Source organism: Gekko japonicus, unplaced genomic scaffold, assembly GCF_001447785.1.
Source record: "Gekko japonicus isolate JY-2015 unplaced genomic scaffold, Gekko_japonicus_V1.1 scaffold2, whole genome shotgun sequence".
NCBI lineage: Eukaryota > Metazoa > Chordata > Lepidosauria > Squamata > Gekkonidae > Gekko > Gekko japonicus.
In genome coordinates this window covers 3,285,581-3,305,442 of record NW_015175358.1, presented here as the reverse complement: position 1 = coordinate 3,305,442, position 19,862 = coordinate 3,285,581, and the positions used below count along the sequence as shown (strand labels likewise).

The 19,862-nt window shown below is 42.3% G+C and overlaps 1 protein-coding gene across 2 annotated transcripts in view; it reads left to right on the top strand.

Annotated features, from left to right (window-relative positions):
- The window catches only part of TOX2 (TOX high mobility group box family member 2), a 358,898-nt gene that overhangs the window by 174,911 nt on the left and 164,125 nt on the right, over positions 1–19,862 (top strand). For both annotated transcript variants that reach the window (XM_015425269.1, XM_015425268.1), the window contains exon 3: positions 10,810–11,055. In XM_015425269.1, coding sequence (XP_015280755.1) covers positions 10,810–11,055 — 246 coding nt within the window. The remainder of the gene's footprint in view (positions 1–10,809; positions 11,056–19,862) is intronic.

The following is a 19,862-nucleotide window of genomic DNA, read 5'->3' as shown; positions in this document are numbered from 1 at the left end:
TTTCTCTCCTTCTCTCCTTCTCCTCTTCTGTTTTTCCTCCTTTCCCTCATTCCCTCCTCCTTTCCTTCTCTCTCTTTCTTTCCCTCTTTCCTTTTCTCTTTTTATCACCTCTTTCCTTCCTTTCTTCCTTCTTTCCTTCTCTTTCTTTCCCTCTTTCCGTCTTTCCTCCCTTCTTTCCTTCTCTCTACTCTCTCTCTTTCCTTCCCACTTTCCTCCTTCTGTGGCCCAACTCTAGTGAGAAGGGGTTTAAACTTTAAACCCCTTCTCTCTTTGCTCCCCCCCCCCCCGCAGGCCAGCTGGGAAAGGGGAGGGGAGGCTTTTGAAGATGCTTCCCCCCTTTTGCTTCCCCTTCTGACATCACTTCCAGTGATGTCAGGGGGTGGCATATGCTAATAGCCTAGTAGCTCATTAGCATACCATATGCTAATGAGCTCCTGCAGCTCTTTTTCTATGAAAAGACCCCTGCTGTTCACTGTAGAAAATGTTAGCTGAGTTCCTGTTATAGCTGCTGTGGATGGTATTTGCATACAGTGCAGGTAAAAGATAAGGCAGTCAGAGATACTGAGTTAGATCCTACCCCTGCCCTACCACTCCACCAAGCAAATTTTGAAACTGTCTTCCAACTTAACTGGCTCTTCTATTTAAGGCTGCCAATTGCCCACAAGGGGGAGGAATGGCCATCTTAATGAGATGTCATGTAACTCCATGCCATGAAAAGCTTCCACTGCCCATTTCTGCACATTAAACCTCTGTTAAAGCAACAGGATATTTTCCTCCAAGCCTGTTAGCAATTCTACTTCCCATGGAGGAAGAGCCACTTAAGTTGGAGGAAGGCTTCCTTGAGGGAAGCTGGATTTAATCTACCTTGTGTTTAACCTGTGGTTCACTATTTCTGGGAACAGTGAAAATCTGGGTATGTTCATTGTGGGAAAGGGGTTTAGAGGGTCGAGGACTGTGTCTGGGAGATTTAGGTTTGAATACCTATACTGCTGCCGCCACATTTTCCTGTGTGACTGTGGGAAATTTTTCAAGACCTGGCCAAACCACTGATTTTGGAAGAACCATATTTTTATACTAGACAGGAAATTATTTATGCAAAAACATACATTGTCTTAGATTTTATAGAATAATGGCTGAATCTGTAAACTACAATATTCTCTAGTAGGAAAAAACAGTAATAAAATAACAGTTCAGGCCTTTCTGAATGTGAAAATAAAAAGTTTGCAATGTTAATTCTTACTATCAATTTAGTAGCAGCAGATCGAAAGAAAAGTGAAGAACCAGGGTTATGTGAGACTGTAATATGCTCTAAGATGACAGAACAAACAGCTTTGGGGGGAAATGGATGGTAGATCTGTTGATCCCATTTGATGTATATAGGTTAAAATCAGGCCTTTGGTTTCCATTGCTATTTTTTTTTTACAGAAGTATTAAAAGTTTGCTCTTTCTAAGACTTCAGCAAAACTCCAGACATTCTGTACAAACATTTACTGTTCACATTGCATATAACATTTTTAATTTACCTTTTGTTCTTTGATGGAACTGACGGTGATGAAATAAAGAACAACTCTCTTATGCATGCAGGAGCCCTGATCCATACTTCGAACTGTTGAGCATACAAGGGCTTCGCCATCATCTTCAGTGTTTTCAGGGTCATGAACTCATGAAACTGCCTTATATTCCAAGTCAGTATTGTCTACTCAAACTTGCAGCAGCTCTCCAGCGTCTCAGGCAAAGGTCTTTCACATCATCTACAACCTGATGTTTTTAACTAGAGATGCTGGGGATTGAACCTGGGACCTTCTGCATGCTATGCAGATACTCTGCCACTGAGCCACAGCCCTCCCCTTGTTTGTTCAGTCTCATTGGATTGGATTCGGCCAATTTTTCTGCAGGTGAAAAAGGGAGAAGGGGTCCCTTTAGACCACCAAAAGGCTATGCAGGGAATTATGGGACCTGCATAGACAAAAGACATGTGGGACAGGAGGGTAAGACTGAAAAAGCTGGCTGGATCCACCCCATTGTGTGCCCCTCCAACAACATAGTAATGGAGCTCATGTTTGTAAAAGTTTTGAATGTACATTGGAAAACCTAGAGATATGAAGCCTTGGAAAAAATCCACAAACTCTCCCCCAAGGACATTTGTTTGTTTATTTTATTTAAAAAGTTATATCCTGCCTTTCCTCTTGGTTCAAGGCGGCTTACAATAATAGTTAAAGCATCCCCAGCTAAAACCAAAGATAAAATCGGAATCCCCAAATCCCTCCCTGCTTAAAAATGTCTGCTGTTTAATCCCCCTCAAAAGCCCTGGCAAACAGACAGACCTTGCAGTGCCTCCTGAAGATCTCCAGGGAGGGGGCCCCTCACTTGTTCAGGGAGCCTATTCTACAAGGCTGAAGCCATGATGGAAAAGGCCCGTACCCTGATCAATGCCAGACAGGCTACCCTACGTGGTGGGATACCTAGCAAATGACTGTGGGATGACCGTATTTGGTGCACAGTGACATATAGAAAGAGATAGTCCTTCAGATATGTGGGTCCCATGCCATGAAGGGCATTAAGGTCATAACCAGAACCACCTTTAATTGAACTAAAAAACAGACTGGGAACCAATGTAGGTGTTTCAAAACGGGCAACGTATATTCATCAGCGATCTTCTGTGCAGTCCCACACGGGGACTGTGCATGAGGAGGCCTGTCATCAGATAGGTTTTACAGCTAAGAGCCTCCAGGGGGCATCGTGTGCCAGAGCCAAAGCTTGTTCCTGCCCAGGAGCCATGTGCTCCTGCACAGCATCACCCCCTCTACCCTCAGTTCCTCTTTTGCTGCTGAAGGAGTCGGTTGGGCATTAGTCTCCAGCTATGGTTTGGATTTCATCTAGATTGCGAAAGCTACACTGGCTTCTGAGTCATCAACATGGCTCATAAGGCTCTTTTTAAGAAGTGCTCCCATTGTGGAGCAAAGATGACCCAGACCGAGAAACACAACCTCTGTCTGTTCTGTCTGGATGAAGGGCATACTGTGGCCACTTGTAAGGCCTGCCAGCGCTTCACCCCAAAGGCCCAGGGTGATAGGGCATCTAAACTGAAGGCAGCAGTGTAGGGATAAAGGCTGTTAAAGCCCGCAACTAAATTGGCTGTGGAAAAACTGCCGAAGTTGGCTTCTTCAGAATTTACGTGTTCGGTTCCACTGCCCGGACCCGTCTCTCAGTGGGCCTGATCGTGGTCATGCTGTCCTCGAATCCAGTGTACTTCCTCTGAACCTGCAGTCAAAAAGCCTAAGGGCAAGACAAAGGAGAAGCATGAAGTGGCACAACAACCCAGCGCCCCCATTTCCGTGCTGGAACTATTGCTGGCCTTACAGGAAAAGCCCAGGAGCCCGTCCCTGGTTCCAAGGTCTCCTCTGCTTTCCATACCTGACAGTGATGGAAATACCAGTCTACCACAAGGCCAGATCCCAGCTGAATCCAAACCGGAACAGATGGCTATGGTTCTGTTATTACAACCTCATCTACCTTTACGATGGCTATCACACACATACGTGATCTCACTGGGATATTTGGAGGAGTGGGGTGATAACTTTGCCACCTCCAGAAATGTGAACTTGTATCATTACTCACAGTGGGCCTCTTTGTATCCACCGTCAGCAACAATGTTGCATAGACCGCATTCTCCTATTCCCCCAATTAAGGGAGAAGAAGCGGCATTGGAATCTGATGTATCTGACAGTACTGGGGAACAAATGATTCGAATGGATCCCTCAAAATAGAAGTTATAACATCCGAGCACAAGCCCAAAGACAAAGTTTTGAGTCGTCTTTATTCAGACTCTCCTGGAATGATTGCCTTCCTGGTATTGGAAGGTCTTGAAGATCTCACACAGGAGTTGTGGGGAAAACCTGATTCCCTTCAGCCCATTTACAGAAGGGTAGAGCATTTTTACAAGATTAAAAAGGAGCCATTTAACTACTTGATGACTCATCCCTCTCCATCATTGGTCACAGAGGAGATGCAGCCAAAGGGCTCTCAGGCCTATCAATCTGCTCCAATCAACAGGGAAGGGAGAGATTAGTTGTTCTGGAAAGAAAGTTAGATTCTTCTGCAGCCTTGACTTTCAAGATTGCTAATTATGAAAAAAAACTATGACTGGTTATCAACTGTTCCTGTGGGAAAGGATCCTCCCATTCCTAGAGAGAAGTGTCCTCTTGCCAAAGTCCTCCATGCAGAAGCCATTAAGCTCTCCAAACAGCAAATTAACACCGATTGTCACTTGGCAGATTCTGCAGCTAGAGCTATGGCAAGCTCCATTGTTCTACGGTGTCACACCTGGTTGAGATCTACAGCTTTGCCTATGGAGAAGACTTACTTTTCGAAGGGTCCATGCAGTTTTCTTCCAAGATGAATGAAACACTGTCTATGATTTTAAAAAAGAACAAAACACTAATTATGATAAAAAAGAATCTCACATTCGTCTACCTCCCAGTTCAAACAACGGCCCTTTGTGAGACCATTCCTTGCATCCCTACCAAAGCATTGTCACTTTTCTGGCCCCTAAGGGTTGCAATATCCTAACCCTAAGCCATTTAATCAGCAGCAGGGCTTCCATAGACAGAAGACCTCAAATCGACCTAGGTTGAACCCACAACTGCCCTCCTCTAGGGAGACCACCTCAGCCCAAAAGTAAGTGTTCTGACTAGGGTCATCATTGCCAGTCCCTGTTAAGTCTAGGGGTAGATGGACTCAATTTGAAGTTAGCCTGGAAGGAGATTACCTCAGACCAGTGGGTCTTGTCTGTTGTTAAGTTTGGTTACAAGATAGAATTTAAGTCCTTTCCCTCTTGTGTTTTACTATCAAGGGGTTCCACCTAAGCAGAGTCAGGTCTCATCCAAGCTTTGGCCTCCTTAATAGATAAAGGTGCCATTGAAGAAGTTGCTGAGACTCAGGCTTCTGAGGGATTTTTTTCTAGTATGTTTCTAGTGCACAAAAAAAATGGGGGAGTTAGACCCATTTTAGACCTTAGAAAACTGAATATTTTTCTGCATGTTTCAAAGTTTCGTATGGTGTCCATTACTTCAATTTTACAATTATTAAAAGTTAATTACTGCTTCATAGTTATTGATTTGAAGGATGCCTATTTTCATGTCTCTATCCACCCTCAACATCAAATTTTCTACAGTTTTGTTGTGAGGAACAAGTTTTTCAATATACCATTCTCCCTTTTGGCCTATCTACAGCCCCTATGATGTTCTCGAAGTGCCTGGCTCCAGTTATTGCTTACCTCCGTCTCTGGGGTTGCCACATATTTCCCTATTTGGATGACTGGTTATTGGTAGCAGATTTTAGTGAGAAGGTATTGAGTCAATATGCTCTTGTCTTAGAGACCTGTGAAAAAGCTAGGATCGTAGGTAAAATGGGAGAAATTACAATTAGTCCCTTCACAGAGAGTACAATTTATTGGAGCTACTGGGATATATGGCATCCACAACTGCAGTCCTGCCTATGGCCAGACTACAGATACGGCCCCTACAACTCTGGTTTTTGTCTTGCTATAGAGTTGGGGTTCATTCCCTATGGCACAGATTCTCCATCCCCAGGCCTGTCCTATAGTCCTTGTTATGATGGCCTTAGGTGACCATTTTATCCAAGGGAATATATTTTGGGGTCTCTCTCTGCATGAACTAGTCCTTTCAAGAGATGCCTTGCTCTGGGGATGGGGTGCTCACTGCGAGGGATTGTTGACTAGGGGTACTTGGTCAGAAGATGAAAAGCTGCTACACATTAACATTCTAGAACTGTGAGCAGTATGTTATGCCCTTAGTTGTTTCTCAGATATTTTTTCGGAACCATTCCATCAACTTTTGGACAGACAATACAACAGCAACTTTTTACCTAAACAAACACGGTGGTACAGGGCCCAAGAGTCTATGTCGAGAAGCCCCTCTTTCATGGAACACTGCAGTAGAGTAGAGCTAAATGCTTCCATGCAAGCGATCCCCTGGACAATTGAGCATGGAAGCCAACAGGCTGAGCAGAGCTGGAAAACTCTCCCATGAGTGGTCCATAAAGGCCACTTACCTGGAGCTGCTTTTTGCCCTCTGAGGGACCCCAGATGTTGATCAGTTTGCCACACAGAAGAACAAGAAGGCAAAGCAGTTCTGTTCTCATGCAGGCATAGGGCGGGGTTCCCTAGGAGATGCATTTCAGCTGTGCTGGCAACATACCCTGTTTTACACAATCCCTCCATTTCCACTTCTTGTCAGGGTAATAGAGAAGGCCAGGACAGAGGGATCATACATGATCCTACTAGTACCTTTTTGGCCTCGTCAAATATGGTTCTCTGTTCTTATGGTGGTGTCCTGGGGTCAGTTTCTCCCCCTTCAAAAATGCTCAGATTTGACCAGCATCAACCAGGTGCATCATCGTGATTTGGACCGCCTCAGCCTCACAGCTTGGAGGCTGGAGAAAAAGATCTGATTTTTCTGATCAATGAGGTACTGTTATAGTCACACAAGCCTTCCACAAGGAAGTCTTATATGCGTAAATGGGAGCAATTTCCCAACTGGTACCATAAGAAAGGTGTATCTCCAGGTGCGGCTGCCTTCAAGTTATATTTGATTATTTGTTACATCTGAAATCTGAAGACTTAGCATTCTCCATCTTAAAGGTCCACCTGGCCACTATTTCCTGCTATCACAAGGGAATTGAAGGGGAATCTGTGTTTTCTCAACCTTTAACTAAAACTCCTGCGATATGTTTTCTCCTTTGGAATTACTCACTCAAGACATGTAGCATGAAAATGTTTATGTAAAACAGCCTATAGCATTAGATAATGTAATGATAATTGCTATGAGTATTGTAGACATATACAACATATTTTCAAGAATGTGTTTATTGCTTAAGAATATAAGAACATAAGAGAAGCTAATGTTGGATCAGGCCAATGGCCCATCTAGTCCAACACTCTGTCACACAGTGGCCAAAAATACCAGGTGCCATCAGGAGGTCCAGCAGTGGGGCCAGGACATCAGAAGCCCTCCCACTGTTGACCCCCCCAAGCACCAAGAATACAGAGCATCACTTGCCCCAGACTAAGAGTTCCTATCTATACCTTGTTGCTAATAGCCACTGATGGATCTCTGCTCCATATGTTTATCTAATTCCCTCTTGAAGCCGTCCATGCTTGTGAATCATTTGGGCAATGTGAATCGTTTGGGCAACAATTAATGTGCAATAATATGCTTGATGATAATACATTATTAAAGGTTCAGGGTTTTCAGTGTTATGAAATTTCACTGGAAACCCAAATATGCTGGTAGTCGTATACTTTTCTTTACTACAAAATTTATTTTCTCATTTCATTGCTAATGTCAAACAGCGCAGTTCTGTATGCTAAGTTATAAATGATGTATTTTATGTTTGATAGGAAAGTAAATATTGCATATATTCACATTTTCCCCAGCATTTCTGCTTTGTTTTAGGGGAAGGAGTCTTTTTTACTCAGAGCCCTCAAAATTTCTGGAAATTTTACATCTCCAGGAGCACCCGTACAACTCTTGCCTAGGGGCAAAGGGCTGCAATCCTTTATGTAGCCGTATATGTTCACTGGGATAAACAGGGACAAGGCTTTAATCTCTCCAGGTATCTTTATAAAAATATAGAAAGATAGTGAATTTAATATGTTGTCAAAGGCTTTCATGGCCGGAGTTTATTAGTTGCTGTAGATTTTCCAGGCTGTATGCTAATGGAGGAGCTTTCCTGAGGAGGTTCTTTTGCATATGGATTGGCTGTTGAAATTCTATTGTAAGATGTAGAGCATTTTGTGTTTTTCAGGACAGGAAACCATGCCCTATTTATTTTTAAACTCTATTCTTTCCTGTTGAAATTGTGTTTATGAATTTCAGTGGCTTCCCTGTGTAATCTGACATGGTAACTGGATGTGTTGTTCAGCTTTTCAGTGTCTTGGAACAAGATACTGTGTCCTGTTTGAGTTAGACTATGTTCACCCACTGCTGATTTTTCAGGTTGACCCAGTCTGCAGTGTCTTTCATGTTCTTTTATTCTTGTCTGAATGCTACACTGTGTGGTCCCGATGTAAACCTGCCTACAACTGCATTGTATGCGGTTTACTCCTGCAGAAGTGAGGGGGTCTCTTCTGTCTTTTGCCGATCATAGCATGTGTTGTATTTTTCTAGTGAGCCTGAATACTGTTTGTAGGTTGTGTTTTTTCATAAGTTTTCCCATCTGATCTGTGATTCCTTTTATATGGCAAAAACACTTTTCCTATTGAAGACTGTTTTTCCTCAGAGTTTAAAAATAAATAGGGCATGGTTTCCTGTCCTGAAAAACACAAAATGCTCTACATCTTACAGTAGCACTACAGAGAAGATTAGAATTTCAACAGCCAATCCATATGCAAAAGAACCTCCTCAGGAAAGCTCCTCCATCAGCATGTCACAGCCTGGGAAACTCCTACAAGATAATGACTCAGCCCTACCCCACCTTCTGGAGTAGATATAAATTACCTGCCTACCATTTTTTTCTTCTCAGCTTGATACAGAGAGTACTCCATCTTTCTGTGTTATACCTCTGAGGATGCCAGTCACAGCTGCTGGCGAAACGTCAGGTCCTACAGTGCCAAGACCACGGCCATATAGCCCGGAAAATGTACAGCAACTAATAGTGAATTTAACTTGCCAAATTTGTGTTAGTAGATGTTGTGTGAATAACTTGCAGGCACAAGGTGTGAATTTTATTTATTTATTTTTTTGTTGCTCTAGCCTGCCCTCCCCCATGCAGCAGGCTTAGGGTGGGTTACAACATTCTTAAAAACATACAAAGCTTTAAAAATAAAATATAGCCATAAAACAGTTACAAAACAGTATTACTATATAAAAACCTCAAGGGGCATCAGCAAGACAATTTGCTGAATTGGATAAAGTTTCCATTGCTACCGTATATAGCTACAGATCTAAACAGTGCAGGGGAAGTGGGTAGGTGACTAGAGCAGCTATGATGGATCAAAATGCTGCTAGACAGAGCTAAGCTAAACATAAGTCCCTGCCACACAGGAGGGGGGAATGCACGGGCAAAGTGTGGCCTTTGAAAGCCGCACCAAAATAGGCACGCGGCGGCGGGATCACACAGATCCTGTGAGCCGCCGCGCACTTGCTCCCCGGCACGATCAGATGCCGGGGAGACCGGGGAGAAAGCCACAAAACAGAGAGGGAGGCTGCCGAACTGCACATTTGTGAGCATGCACAGTTCGGCCAGGAGCCTTGGATGCGCCGGCAGAAGGACACACCGACGATCACACGGCCACGCTTGTGTGGCCTTTCTGGTAAGTCCACCTTTAGGGGTGGTTCTTTTTTGCAGTGGGTTTTCAGCCTTAAGGGCCGGATCGGGGACGGGTGCGCACCGCTTCCCAGATGTTGCGGTGCGATCGCGCCTGTTTGCTGTGCCCCCGATCCGTCCCTCTCCCGGCCCAAACCCTTACGTGTGACCAGAGCCATAGCAGAGCAAAGCAGGGGAGGCCATTGTAGTTGAATTGTCACTACCTCAACTATAGGCCTGGTGGAACATCTCCGTTTTACAGGCCCTGAGGAACTGTGTTAGATCCTGCAGGGCCCTGATCTCACTAGGGGGAGTGTTCCACCAGGAAGGTGCCGCAGCCAAGAATGTGTTCACTGGAAATTGTCTAATTTGATTTCCATGTATATAGCTTTGATTCTGATTTTGATCTGGTATATGATGCTTTTGTTCGCTGAAAGGCATTGTGATTGAAACAAATCTCAGTTGTCTAATTGAACAGAACTAGCAGAACTAGACAGAGGGTACAAAGTGGGTGACAGGTTTCCTGTGCTTTAAAGGAAGAGCAGAGAGGAGGTTGAGAGCTTTCTGCTGAACTGCTTTGCAGTTCTTGACACACACACACACACACACACATTTAAAACACATATAAAGACCATATTGAACTATTAGTTTGGTATCATTTTCTCTGAGTGACAGGAATTCTCTAGGGCCTCCAGGAAGAAAACAATTTTTCACCTGTTGCCTGAGAGTATTTCAGTAGAAATGCCAGGGTTTTAGCTGGCAGCTTTCTTTGTGCAAAACCCTTGGGTTGTGTCAGATGTAACATGAAACAGTGGTTTAAACTAAGCATAGTTCATTGATCATCCAAATGCAATTCACTGTGTTAACTATGGTTAATTAAGGCCCTTGAAACCAGGCTCTGAAGTGGGTCTGTTAACCATAGTAAGTATTGACCATGGTTTCATGTTACATACAAATGTGAATGTTATGTATCATTTGGGCACATATGCTGTATTGGGGGGGGGCCTTCATTCATATATGTCAGGAGAGTTAAGACTATAAACATTTTCAGAAGCTTCCTCTTTAGATTTTTACCCCTCTCCCCCAGTCGCAAGAAATGGTCTTCATTCAAGATTCATGTGGTGCATTTTGTTGTACCACAAACATTTCACTGGTTAATATCTGATCCATTTTAATGTTCCTTCTCTTGGGCTATGCATGTTCCTTCTCTTGGGCTATGCATCCTTACTTGAAAATAAGCAACACAAAACTTAATGGAACTCCTGAGTACACATGCATAGGATTGACCTACTCAAAACAAGAATAGCTGTACTGAAAATATCTCTGCATTTCTGTATACTTAGAAATAGTTTTAATAGAACTGTGCGTGTTCAGTCTTTACAGAATGAATGGGCACTTTGGCTGCCCAAGACAATCAAGTGAGGCTTACTTTGGACAAAGTGGGAAGTTCTTAGTGAAAATGCTTTTCAATTTTTCTTTTAGACATACAATGGTCAGAGTGAGAATAATGAAGACTACGAAATCCCTCCTATTACTCCTCCCAACCTCCCAGACCCTTCCCTTCTTCATTTGGTGGACCATGAAACTGGATATCATTCACTGTGCCACAGTCTCCCTCCAAATAGCCTGATACCAGCATATTCCTACCAGAATATGGACCTTCCAGCCATCATGGTGTCTAATATGTTGAGCCAAGATGGACATCTCCTCTCTAGTCAACTACCTACTGTGAGTAACCTTTCCTCTTTTCCCTCTTACTTTTGTTGTGTTTTACTCCATAAAGTATGTGCCATTAGCATCTTATGTGGCATTCAGAGGTTCTGTCAGGTTGGGCCCAGACAATGAGAGGGAAATTAGCTGAGGTGATGCCTTTTCCTAGGTCAGCTTCTACATTTTGTGTTCGTAATGCTTTATTTAAGTGATCCAAATGGCAGTTCTTAAATCTATGTAGAGGTCTTTGGTGTGCTTATAACTGAGCTTTTTCATTCTGCCTACCCAGAGAGTTACATGAACCTGAACTCATGCATAAAAGTTTACCCAGTAAAAGAAACCATTTAAAAATATCTTATATCACTTTCATTTTGATTAAATTCACCAGTGTATTCATGAATAAGCGTGTTTTATAGAGAACTGGATTAATGTGAGTGACAGATTTTTGATTTAAGGTGACCCAATCTCAGGACTAGAAGTTGTACAGCTGACTCCTTTGTAGCATTTGCAGAGTCGCACATATAATTTCCCCACCATGCTATTTTGGGTTTGACATTCTACTTTAAAAAAAACACAACATCCTTACTAATAGCCCAGATGTATTCATGTGGAGGTTTTCTGTTCTACTCTTAGAGTATATGACACCATGCATATTGATTTGGGCCTTTGGGGACCAGCATGCATGTGCTTTATTCCTCTTGTCTGCTTGGGCTTGATTGGCAGAAACAGAGAGAGCTCTTCTGCACCTTATGGTCTTTGCTTTGTTGATAGATTTTGTGGATAATATATACACCACATTCATCTTTAAGATGGAAGTAAGCAACCCTGTAGATTAAGGGTTGTTACTGGTCAGCTTTCTCTCCTGCTTACCTCTTCCTTACACAAGACTATGGAAGGAGGCAACCAAGATAGAAAAGCTCATGGACATCAATAGCTAGCTGACCAAGGCCATGCATGGTGAGAAGTATATCCACTTGTTGTACCTCACTCCAGTAACATAGAGATTACGGAATTATACAAGCCCAGAGCCCAGGAGGAATTGCAGAAGGGGCAAACAGTTTGGAAATCCCACCTCAGTGTTTGAAATCTCCACCTCAGACATTCTCAGAGGATTGAGTTGGCTAATTTATTTTTCAATGTATTTGTTATAGTCTTCTTTTCTGACTGAAACTCAAAGTGAATTATCAGTGTAAGTCAGAGCAATCGGTAGACTAACATAACTCATTAGTGAAGTGAGTAGTGTTCCAGAAATCTGAAGCAAAAGCGTTGGGACAATTGGAGAACCACAAGGAACTTTTAGTAGTGGCCATCCTATTCCCCCCACCTTTGCTTCCTTCCCTCTCCCACCACCCCTCCTCACCGTTTCTCTTCTCTCTCTCTCTCTTTCTCTCTCTCTCCACCTCTTTTCTTACTTTCCATCTTTCTTTGTCTCTCTCACTTTCTCTGTCTCCCCATGCCTGATATCACTCCTTCTCTCTCTACACCATCCCTGACACTGTTTCTCTCTCCCCCTCCTCCACTCAATCACCTTTTCTTTCACTTTCTCCCCCCCTCCAACGTACTTGGATTCTGCCTGCTGGCACCGCCACCACTCTCCTCCTCATACGGCTGTGGCGGGGGGGGGGGTTATGGTGGTAAGGGCAGGTCCTACAGATAAGACCAGTTTGAGAATTAGATATATTGACAATACATTAACAATGTCAAAGTTTATGTAGAAAAGTATGTAAGTAGAAAACAATGTAGTGAGAGCAAGGTAGACAGAGAGCCAGTTTGTTGTAGTGGTTAAGTGCGCGGACTCTAATCTGGGAGAACCAGGTTTGATTTCCCACTCCTCCACTTGCACCTGGCTGGATGACCTTGGGCAAGCCGTAGCTTTGAAAAGAGCTGTCCTTGAAAAAGAGCAGTTTGTGTCAAGAGCTCTCTCAGCCCCACCTACCTCACAGGGTGTCTGTTGTGGGGAGGGGAAGGGAAAGGAGATTGTAAGCTGCTCTGAGACTCCCTTGGGTAGTGAAGGGCGGGGTATAAATCCAATCTCTTCTTCTTCTTCTTCTTAAAAGAAAACATAAGGAGGAGAATATATACGGACACTCAGTTGCTCTTCCAATCTCCTCTTCTTCTTCTTCTTAAAAGAAAACGTAGGGAGGAGAATATATACTGACACTCAGTTGCTCCCAACATTCTATCCCTTCTGGATCATACTTAGTCCTCAACAGGTTGTTTTTTTGGGAAGTTTTTTTCCCCCTTTTGGTTAATTTACAAAATCATATTTTTGCAGCTAACTTTTCTGTGAGTGGCCTGCTTTTGCTGCTTTATTTACCATAATGGTTGGAGGCCACTTTATTATGAGATACAGTGATTGGCTGAGTGCCTGTGAAGAACAGTGTGGAGGAGATGATTTAGACAAATACTTGTCAGGGATGCTTGAGGCTGATCCTGCATTGAGCAGGGGGTTAGCCTGTATGGCCCCTTCCAACTCTGTTATGGTTCTGTGATTCTAAGTCCCACGCTGCAGGATACTCTTAAGTTCTCTGTGGCTGGAACAGGCTGATTCCTCTCTCCCCCCTCCCTATCTCCCCTTACTTTCAATATTCTCTCTGTTATAGAGATTATCAGTTCTCATTGGCCTAGTTTGAGGGGGTTTTCTTCTTTTTTCTCCCCCATTGGTTAATTTATAAAGTGATATTTTTTCTTGGGAGTCCCCAAGAAAGTAGGAACTCCTACATTTTCATAGTCTGCATGGTCAGGAGTCAGGAAAAGGTTAAGCAAGGTAGCTTAAGGTAGAAAAAAAAAGAAAATAAGAGGAAAGGGGAGAAAACAAACAGCGACTGAGAGCTTAATTAGATGAGACAGAAGTGATCCGTCGCTACATCTCCTGATGTCTTGATTTTTCTTGAAAAGCATGTTGGGGCTGCACCATTTCCAGGATAGAAATTTGCCCTCTCAAGTGATCGTGAACCCAGTTACAGCTAATAGCTGTTGAGGCCCCTAACTGACATCCAGGAAATGGCATGGGTAGGCAGGATTCACCTCTGCTCTATCACAGCGCTGTGATCTCCATCCAGACCTCCCACATATGCTTTGAACAAAGTTAAAGATGTTGTGGGATCCAGTCATGAGTTTCCTCACATCTCGTCAAGTTGTGCCCTAAGGAAAGGTAGAGCACGACTTTCTCCCCTTAAAGCATCATGTCTTGTTGAGTTTAGCATGAAAGGCAGGATATAAGTGAAATAAACAATTAAGCCTGTAGAAGTGCTGTCTGAGGGAGCAAATATGGTTTCAAAATCCGTCTGCCTGGTTATTATAACCTATTGCATGCAGATGATAATTTAAATCACTGTCTTTTGACTGTTGCAATATGTTAAGAAGGTCCATGTTCCCCGTTTGCATAAAATAGCAGCACAAGAATAATTCATTAAATATTGAAAAGGTGGATCTAGGAGAGAATGTCTGAAATGGTGGCCCAGAGCAAAGGTGAATTTGTCACGGGGGGAAAAACCCATGTAGCATTAACTTCAATCATAGTTTTATGAGCACTATGGAAATTACTGTGCAACCTTAGTAGAGAGCTCTGCATGATTTCCTTCACTGATGGCTCCTGAAAGCATTCACTTCCTTAGATCTGTATCATTAACATCCTATAACCAGCACAAGTGCTACATGCCAATAAAGGTGACTGACTGACTGACAACCAGCACAAGTGTAGTGGTCACAGTGCTGAACTTGAGTGTGGGAATCCAGGTTCAGATTTTCACAAGTTCACTGATTAGCTTTGGACAAGTCCTTGATCTCTCAATCTAATTTACCTCAAAGGTGTTTTGTGGAGATAAACTACTGCTCTCTGGAAGAAGAATAGGTTAACATTATAAGAAATGGTTTTAAGAAACACAGCAGATAAACTAACAAATTATACAAGTAGTAACAAGTCTTCTATTTTTTTGGTGCAGGCAGTTCAGATTTTGAGAAGCAGTTTTATAGGAGGCAGGAAATAGCAAAGGTTCACCCAACTAGCAAAGGTTCACCCAACTAGCAAAGGTTCACCCAATAGTTCCCTACATTTGAAGTGTGCCTATGTAATTTATTTTGTGTTTAAAATGTGGGGATTCAGGTCCTGCCCATTGAAAACCAACAGGCACCTTTGCATGAAATCAAACATTACTTTAGGTCTCCTCTTCAGCGCAGCTGATTAAAACATTCATTTCTGAGACAAAAGAGTCAATTTCACGTGAAAGATATCTCCCCTCTCAGTTTAATTTAAAGAGCAGCACCAATGCCTGACCCCTATTTTCATAACATGATAATTTTATCCTGCGTTGATTGTCTCATTTTTGAGAGAGGATATTGCACTTATAAATCAGTTTGCAAAATACCCAAAGAAACAAGAATAGTGGGATTTATTAAGCAGCTTCCATACATCTGAAATAATTTATTTTGGAGTAGTGCTTGGGAAATGTTCTATTCTTTATTTTATGGTTCTGTTTTACAAATGCAGCATCATGACAATAAATCAGGAAGAGCTGCAAGAAGATAAGAAGAAGGCTTAGTGTGCTGTAAGTGTAGAACAGGGATATGAAGATTTGTTTCCCTCTTGTAATGAAAATGAAAAGCTGGGGTGGTGAGGGGGGAGGGGAGAAGCTAGAGTTTCCTTGTTGGTTGTGAATGGAGAATGCTTCATTTTAAAACAGAAGCTTCTAAAAGCATGATATTATCTCTAAGGCTCTGCAGAACTGAGAGGCAGGTGGGGAAGTGAACTGTCTTTCTGTTTTAAGTTTAAAAAACGTAAACTTTTTAACCTTTCTATCAGAGATCTTTTCCCCAACCATCAAGGTTTCCATATCTGGTTACAGCAAATTGGCCATTATTTTCCATTGACACGCACTCTCAGACCACTTTGGGTCTTCATTGTATGTTCTTGACTGGGTAGCATTTATCCCAGTTATTAACTATGCAATACTTAATGGAAGGTGTGGGTGCATAAATCCCATGGACAGAGCAAGTTTGACAGTTTGTCTCAGTAACACCTTCCACCCGGCCTGCCCCACAAAGGCTTCTCAGCTATAAACTCTTACTTGGGAGTTAGCTCCAGTGAATATTGTGTGTTCTTAGTTCATTGTAGAATATCACAGTGAAGCAGGCTGGATACATCTTGTTGTCTCCACAAACACCACATCTCACTTCAAAAATATTAAACTGTTCAGAATGTCAAAGTCCAAGTAAAACAGATAAGCACGTGCCTTTGTGCCAGATCTCACATAACCAGTTCAAAGGTGCTGTAAGCATGCTTTTGTTGGAAGGCTTGCTGGGCTGCAACCCAGGGAAGCCTCCTGCCTCTTTGACAGCACCACAGTTTTGGAGGATGATGCAGTTAAGGCTTTACATGCTCTGCTCCTCTCCCTTCCGCCATCGGGATGCCAACAATCCTTTCTGCCTACTGATAAAAGAAAAGGTCTTGTTGTATCCCACTGTGGTTGGCAATGGGATTGTGGAATGGGGAATGCCTTTTTCTTTGAGGATCTTAGGATCCCCCCCCCCCAAATGTATTTTTACAGAAAAGCACTGGCCACTAATATGTGTTATCAGCAACGATTAGCAGTGAGTAAGAGGAAATCACTTCGTACATTAGTGTTTTAAAGTAAGGAGGTTGTTTGCAGCAGTTCATTAGTGCCTTTCATAAAATAACTCATTGGACTGTTGAATACAGAACACTGTGTACAGGTGAATAAATAATTTTCCTGGCAGTCTTGTGTGATATGAAGAGAGAATGATGGTCCTTGTTGTATAGATGGAAGTTCAGAAAGACACAGAGTACCAGCATGATTCTGGCTTGCCCACATGTAGGAAGGGATTGGATACAATTAGATAAATGAATAAATGATTCACTGGCAGAGCTTGGAATAGATCCTCCATTTCCCCTAACTCCCACCCCTGTTGCTTTAGTCATTAGATTACCTTCCACTGAGGTCCATGGAACTGCACAGGAGTAACTATTTGCAGCATGTGGTAAGTGTTTTGAGAACCGGAGCTTTTAACTCCACACATATGTGCAGTTTATGTTTCAATTAACGTATCCATATGCAGAGAATTAATCTTTACCTCTTTTTAATGTCTGTTTTTTCTTATGTCAAGAGCTATATTTTCTGATATAAAACAAAATCTTTTAAAGCAAATTATTGTTTTCATCAAAAATATGTATGCAGAAAGTATTGCTTACTTCTCAAAGTAATATCCATATAGGAGAGAAATCTTTATAGCTTGATAGCCAGTAAGAGAAAAAAACATTTTAAAGTACTCCTAAGTAGCATTGTGTTTAACAGCATGTAAGACTGCACATCTGAACTGTAGAGTAGGGCAATGAAAGCTTAACTATACTTTGCTACGATACCTGAATTTACAAACTGTGGTATATGATCAATTAGCCAACTCTGATTATGAAGCTGAGTTCTGAGAGAATGGAAGAAGAAAGCAGACATTCAGCTGTAAATCATGAGTAGTTTCTTGTCCATTTGGGCGCTCAAATACTTTTGAGGTTAGTGCAAACTGTGGTTTAGCATGATGTCTAAACTGAGCAATTGTTAATCCATTTAAGCACACTTTTTAACAAATCCTGGGTGATCAACTAATTATCATATGACAGTGTGTATAGTATAGCCAGGAGATCCTAAGATTGTCTGGCAGCCAGCAGTTCTAGCTCTTTTAGGTTTATGCACCACTAGGTGGTGAGATAGACTTATTTTTAAGGCAAGAGATGTTTCAGAGGTGGTTTGCCATTGTCTGCCTCTGTATCACGCTCCTGGTATTCCTTGAAGGTCACCCATCCAAATACTAGCCAGGGCTGACACTGCTTCCAAGATCTGATGAGAGTGGGCTAACCTGGGCTATCCAGGTCCTGGATGATAACACAGGTAAACATGCTTAGGATTGTGCTGTTAATACTGTGGGATCAGAGCCACAGGTAGATTCTGGTGCCCTAACAAAGCTACTCCAAGTACAAAGAATTAGACATCTGGTTAAGCCCCCGCCTAGTTGTTAGGTTAAGTATCTGTTAGTGCACCTATACTAAAAACTACAGATGCAAAATGCCCATTAATTTCAGTGAAGGGTGTGCAGAAGCTCAAATAAAACCTTCATTTTAGATGAATGAAGTATTTGCGTGGTGGATTGTACCAAATGTATATTGAATTCATTGACTGCGTAAATGTGTTGTTAAGTTTTGAACCCAGATTTTGCTAGAGGATTAAAATGCTCCTACATTCTACCTTTCAACTGTCCTCTGCACCTGTCAAACTTTTTCTCCTTTCATCTCCCACTGAATGTGAGATATGAAGAAAGCTAATGTTCTCTTCACTAAGGTAAAGGGAGTGCAGCCAATATTTTGACCACATCCTGCTGCACGGGTCATAAAAGAAACTTTGGCTCTATAAATAGCATCCACACATCACGTTCTCATTATGAAGGAGCAAAGTGAGGAGGAAATTCACCAGTTGAGGTGTAACCACAGATGCCGGTGTGTTCCTTTCTCTTCTTGAAGCCTATCTGATGTAGAATGTTGTTACTGAGACTGTTTTGGCCCACACATGTTTATTTTTAGGAGCAGAACCTTGGCCTCCTGTTATGGAAGCCATGCTGTGCTAGATGTTTTAAAACCAAATAGACTAATGGCCTAACGGCTGCAGGATGCATGCTAGATCCCATTGCTGTGTGAAACCTTGGATCAGTTGATTCTTATAGAACCATGACTCAATGATTTTCAGAAAACAGGGATTAATAAACATGGTGCTAAATCAGCATTGAGAACCTATTAATCAGAGCAGAAACAAAGGGACAGATGCTTGGTGTTCAGTTCAAGGGCAACTTTAGCAAGCATGCATCCGAATTTACTAACATAGAAGTATTTTCCAGTCATTTCATATAAACATGAGACCACATGCTTAGGACAACAACCTAATCAGCTATCTGACATGTCACATTGACTTAGAGCTTGATATGCCTATGCTTAGTGACAACCATTGGCTGACTGGTTCTTGACTGCTAAAGTTTTTGTTGTTGTAGTTACCTTTATGTATAGTTGCTGCTTCTGCTTCATCAGGTTTCACACCACGTGGTAATGTTTGAAATAGAGTGGCCGCATGAGAGGTGCGGATGGCATATTTTTGTTTTTTTAATCCTTGGTGTTTTCATTATCAATGGCACTGGTATGGGAAGTAACCTTGTAGCCTTTTCAGTCCATATGGTTCCCTGCTTCAAAAGTTGCCAGTGCAGTGTGGGAGATTATTATAAAGAAGCAACATTGATGTCACACAAGAGATGTAAGAAATGAACAGTATAGAGTAGCTGATTTCTCAAAATAAACACATGGATATGGAGACTGTAAGTTCCAACTTCATACTTTCATGATATCACTGCAGAGATTACAACTGAGATAGGCAAGATTAATCCAAGAATTGTTGATCAGCTTGGAAAGGTCTAAAACAGGGAGCTAGATCAAATGTTACCTATCCATGTGAAGGCTAGGAAGAAATATCTCCACATTGTTGGTCTCTGCAATTCCAGGGAAGTGCTTACATACTTTTATGGCATAGGCATTCTGACCAGGTGGAGTGGATCTGTGCCAGACTTGCATGCAGTGGACAGGATTTAGGGAATGAAAAGAAGGGAATTGTTGGGAAAGGACAATTTTGCAAAAGAGAGCAGGGTGGGGGGCAACATAAGGGAGGGTTCAGTGGAAAGACTGGCAGGATAAACAAACAAAAATAGTGTGTAGGAAATAAGAAAGAGATGGGGATAAGAGATGAGGGTTCAGAAAACAAATGGCAGTACAGTGTGGGCAT